Here is a 2,583-nt window from a genome sequence, read left to right as displayed (position 1 = left end):
TTACATACATATCACTTAATTCCAATGTATTTACATATCTAATACCTAAAATTAAATGTTTATACACATCATACCTTCCTTACCAATGCATGAAATGGAGTATTTCACTTTTAAAGTTAAAATGATTGTATCTTTGACATGATATGAAAGATTTCAATAGTATAACTATAAAAATGTAACATTTTGGTGTTAGCCATGCAAATATATAGTATTTGTGCCATATGTCCTCTTCATCTACAAAACCCTAAACCATTACTAACCTTTATCTTGCAAGGTAACTGGATTTCTTGGTGGCATTAATTGGGCTTTACTGGTGGCTCGTGTGTGTCAACTATACCCAAATGCTTCACCTAGCATGTTAGTATGCCGTTTTTTTAGGGTATATACACAATGGAAATGGCCGAATCCTGTGATGCTATGTAGAATTCAAGATGATGAACTTGGCTTTCCTGTTTGGGATCCACGTAAAAACCCCAAGGATAGAACTCATCATATGCCTATCATCACTCCTGCATATCCCAGCATGAATTCAAGCTACAATGTATCCACCAGCACCCTAAGAATTTTGAGCGAACAGTTCCAGTTTGGAAACAAGATTTGTGAGGTAATTATATTTGGTTTGTGGGCAGACATGTTACAGAGTCAAGTCGGCTCATGAGCAGGCTCGATCGGGCTCAGCTCGATGATCGGATCACGAGCTGAGCTCGATGACGTAATAGGTGAAGTTTAAGTCTAAGTCTGCCCAGACTTGATTCGTTAGATCGTGAGCTGGGATTATTTATGTAATTAATTAATTATTTATTTTGCAGGAGATTGAGCTGAACAATGCCATATGGGGTGCATTATTTGAACCTTACAAGTTCTTTGAGGCATATAAGAATTTTCTTCAGGTGGACATGTTCGCCTTAAATACAGATGATCTGCGTATTTGGAAGGGATGGGTCGCATCTCGTTTGAGGCAGCTCACTCTTAAGGTAATTTTATTTAATTTTTAATTAACTCATGATTTGGAGCTCTTTGTTAGTATTTTATGTTTAATGACTTTGGTTAATCCATCTTTCTTAACATTAGTATTCTTAACGTTTTCTTTAGGCTATGGTTGCTGATTATTCTTAGAAAGATTTACAACATACTACTCAATTCCCATGTATTTACATATCTAACAATATAATTTTCAATTTTTACATAACATACCACCATATTTATGCAGATTGAGCAGGACACTTGTGGTATGTTGCAGTGTCACCCTCATCCTGTTGAGTATAATGATGCTTCTGTGTGTGGGGCTCACTGTGCATTTTTCATGGGATTGCGAAGAAAACAGGGAGTGAAGGTTGAAGAAGGTCAGCATTTTGATATACGGCTTGTTGTGAATGAATTCAAGCATTTTGTAAACATGTATATGTTCTGGAGGCCGGGCATGGAGATTTATGTCTACCATGTTCCAAGGATGAAAATCCCTTCCTTTGTTTTTCCAGAAGGTTACAGAGGAGTTCAATCTTCGTATCCGAGCACCACAGCAAACGCTAAGAAAGCTCATAATGAAGAGGAACATAATAGAGGATTTTTACAGAGAAGGTTGAAGAGGAAGATAGGTTTTTTGGAGGGTTCTGTAGGATCAAGCCTTGAGAAACGTGTGGCTATTAGCCCTACTTAGATAAAGTCATTTGCCTCAACATATGAGCCATCAAGTGGATGTTTTTTTAGAAGAATGAAGAGGAAGAAAGCTTTGCTGAAGATGTATGAGTAGTTAAATACTGAGAAACATGCTTTTGTCAGCAACACTAATCAAGCGAAGCTTTATTCAACTAAGAGCCACAATCCATGCTCAAATCTAAAGAGAGATGTGCATTTTTCGGGTAAAGTTAGTGCTCGAATCTTATATCATAGAATTTTTAACATTATTTTCAACCAATGTGCTATACATTCGAGCACAAAAAGAGTTATGTTAAACACACGTGCATTGATTCAAAATGAAATGAAGGTAAATAATGAGTTGGGTTCGATCGCTCACTCTTCCTTGAAGAAAAAGGTCTTTTGAAGCTAATGCAAAACCAAAGGAATCATGGGAGGCCCAATATATGCACCTAATTTGCCTTTTTCAGAAAATAGAGGTTTTTTGTAACGACCACAACTCTCACCTATGAAGATAATGCACACTTTGGCTTAATGTTTTCAGAACATTACCCATCCTATGAATGCTCTCATACAACCATGGCTAACTTCAGAGTTTTTTTTTCTTATGAGATTCCCAATGTTACACCAAATGATGACTCGATGTTTAACAGCACAGCTTCATTCTACGTTCAGGGGTTTCACAGCTCTATCTTCACCCACCTTTTTCCATCTATTTTCTTATATTAAGTTGCTACTAATGCTCATGGAAGTATATTTTAATTTTGTTACTTTTTGTCTTTAATTTTTCTAGATAATCATAAAATGTTGCAGAGGATTGAACTTTGAAATTGAATGAAAATCGCTGATAAGACAAGAAACTTTATTGTATTTATTGTGTAGTTCTGAAGTTGTTTCAGTATGTTGTTTGATAATTAGTAGATTAGAAATTTGGTGATGTTGAAAATT

General features: G+C 35.8%; 1 protein-coding gene across 1 annotated transcript; it reads left to right on the top strand.

Moving 5' to 3' along the window:
• The first annotated feature begins 286 nt into the window (after positions 1-286).
• Positions 287-2,442, top strand: LOC110035426 (nuclear poly(A) polymerase 4-like). The gene is made up of 3 exons (XM_020739657.1): positions 287-604; positions 810-974; positions 1,211-2,442. The coding sequence occupies exons 1-3, from the start codon at positions 356-358 to the stop codon at positions 1,655-1,657; spliced, it is 861 nt and encodes a 286-aa protein (XP_020595316.1). The 5' UTR covers positions 287-355; the 3' UTR covers positions 1,658-2,442.
• Positions 2,443-2,583: the final 141 nt, after the last annotated feature.

This window comes from Phalaenopsis equestris, unplaced genomic scaffold (assembly GCF_001263595.1).
Source record: "Phalaenopsis equestris unplaced genomic scaffold, ASM126359v1 Scaffold197676, whole genome shotgun sequence".
NCBI classification, from domain to species: Eukaryota; Viridiplantae; Streptophyta; class Magnoliopsida; order Asparagales; family Orchidaceae; genus Phalaenopsis; species Phalaenopsis equestris.
This window is presented reverse-complemented; position numbering and strand designations above follow the sequence as displayed.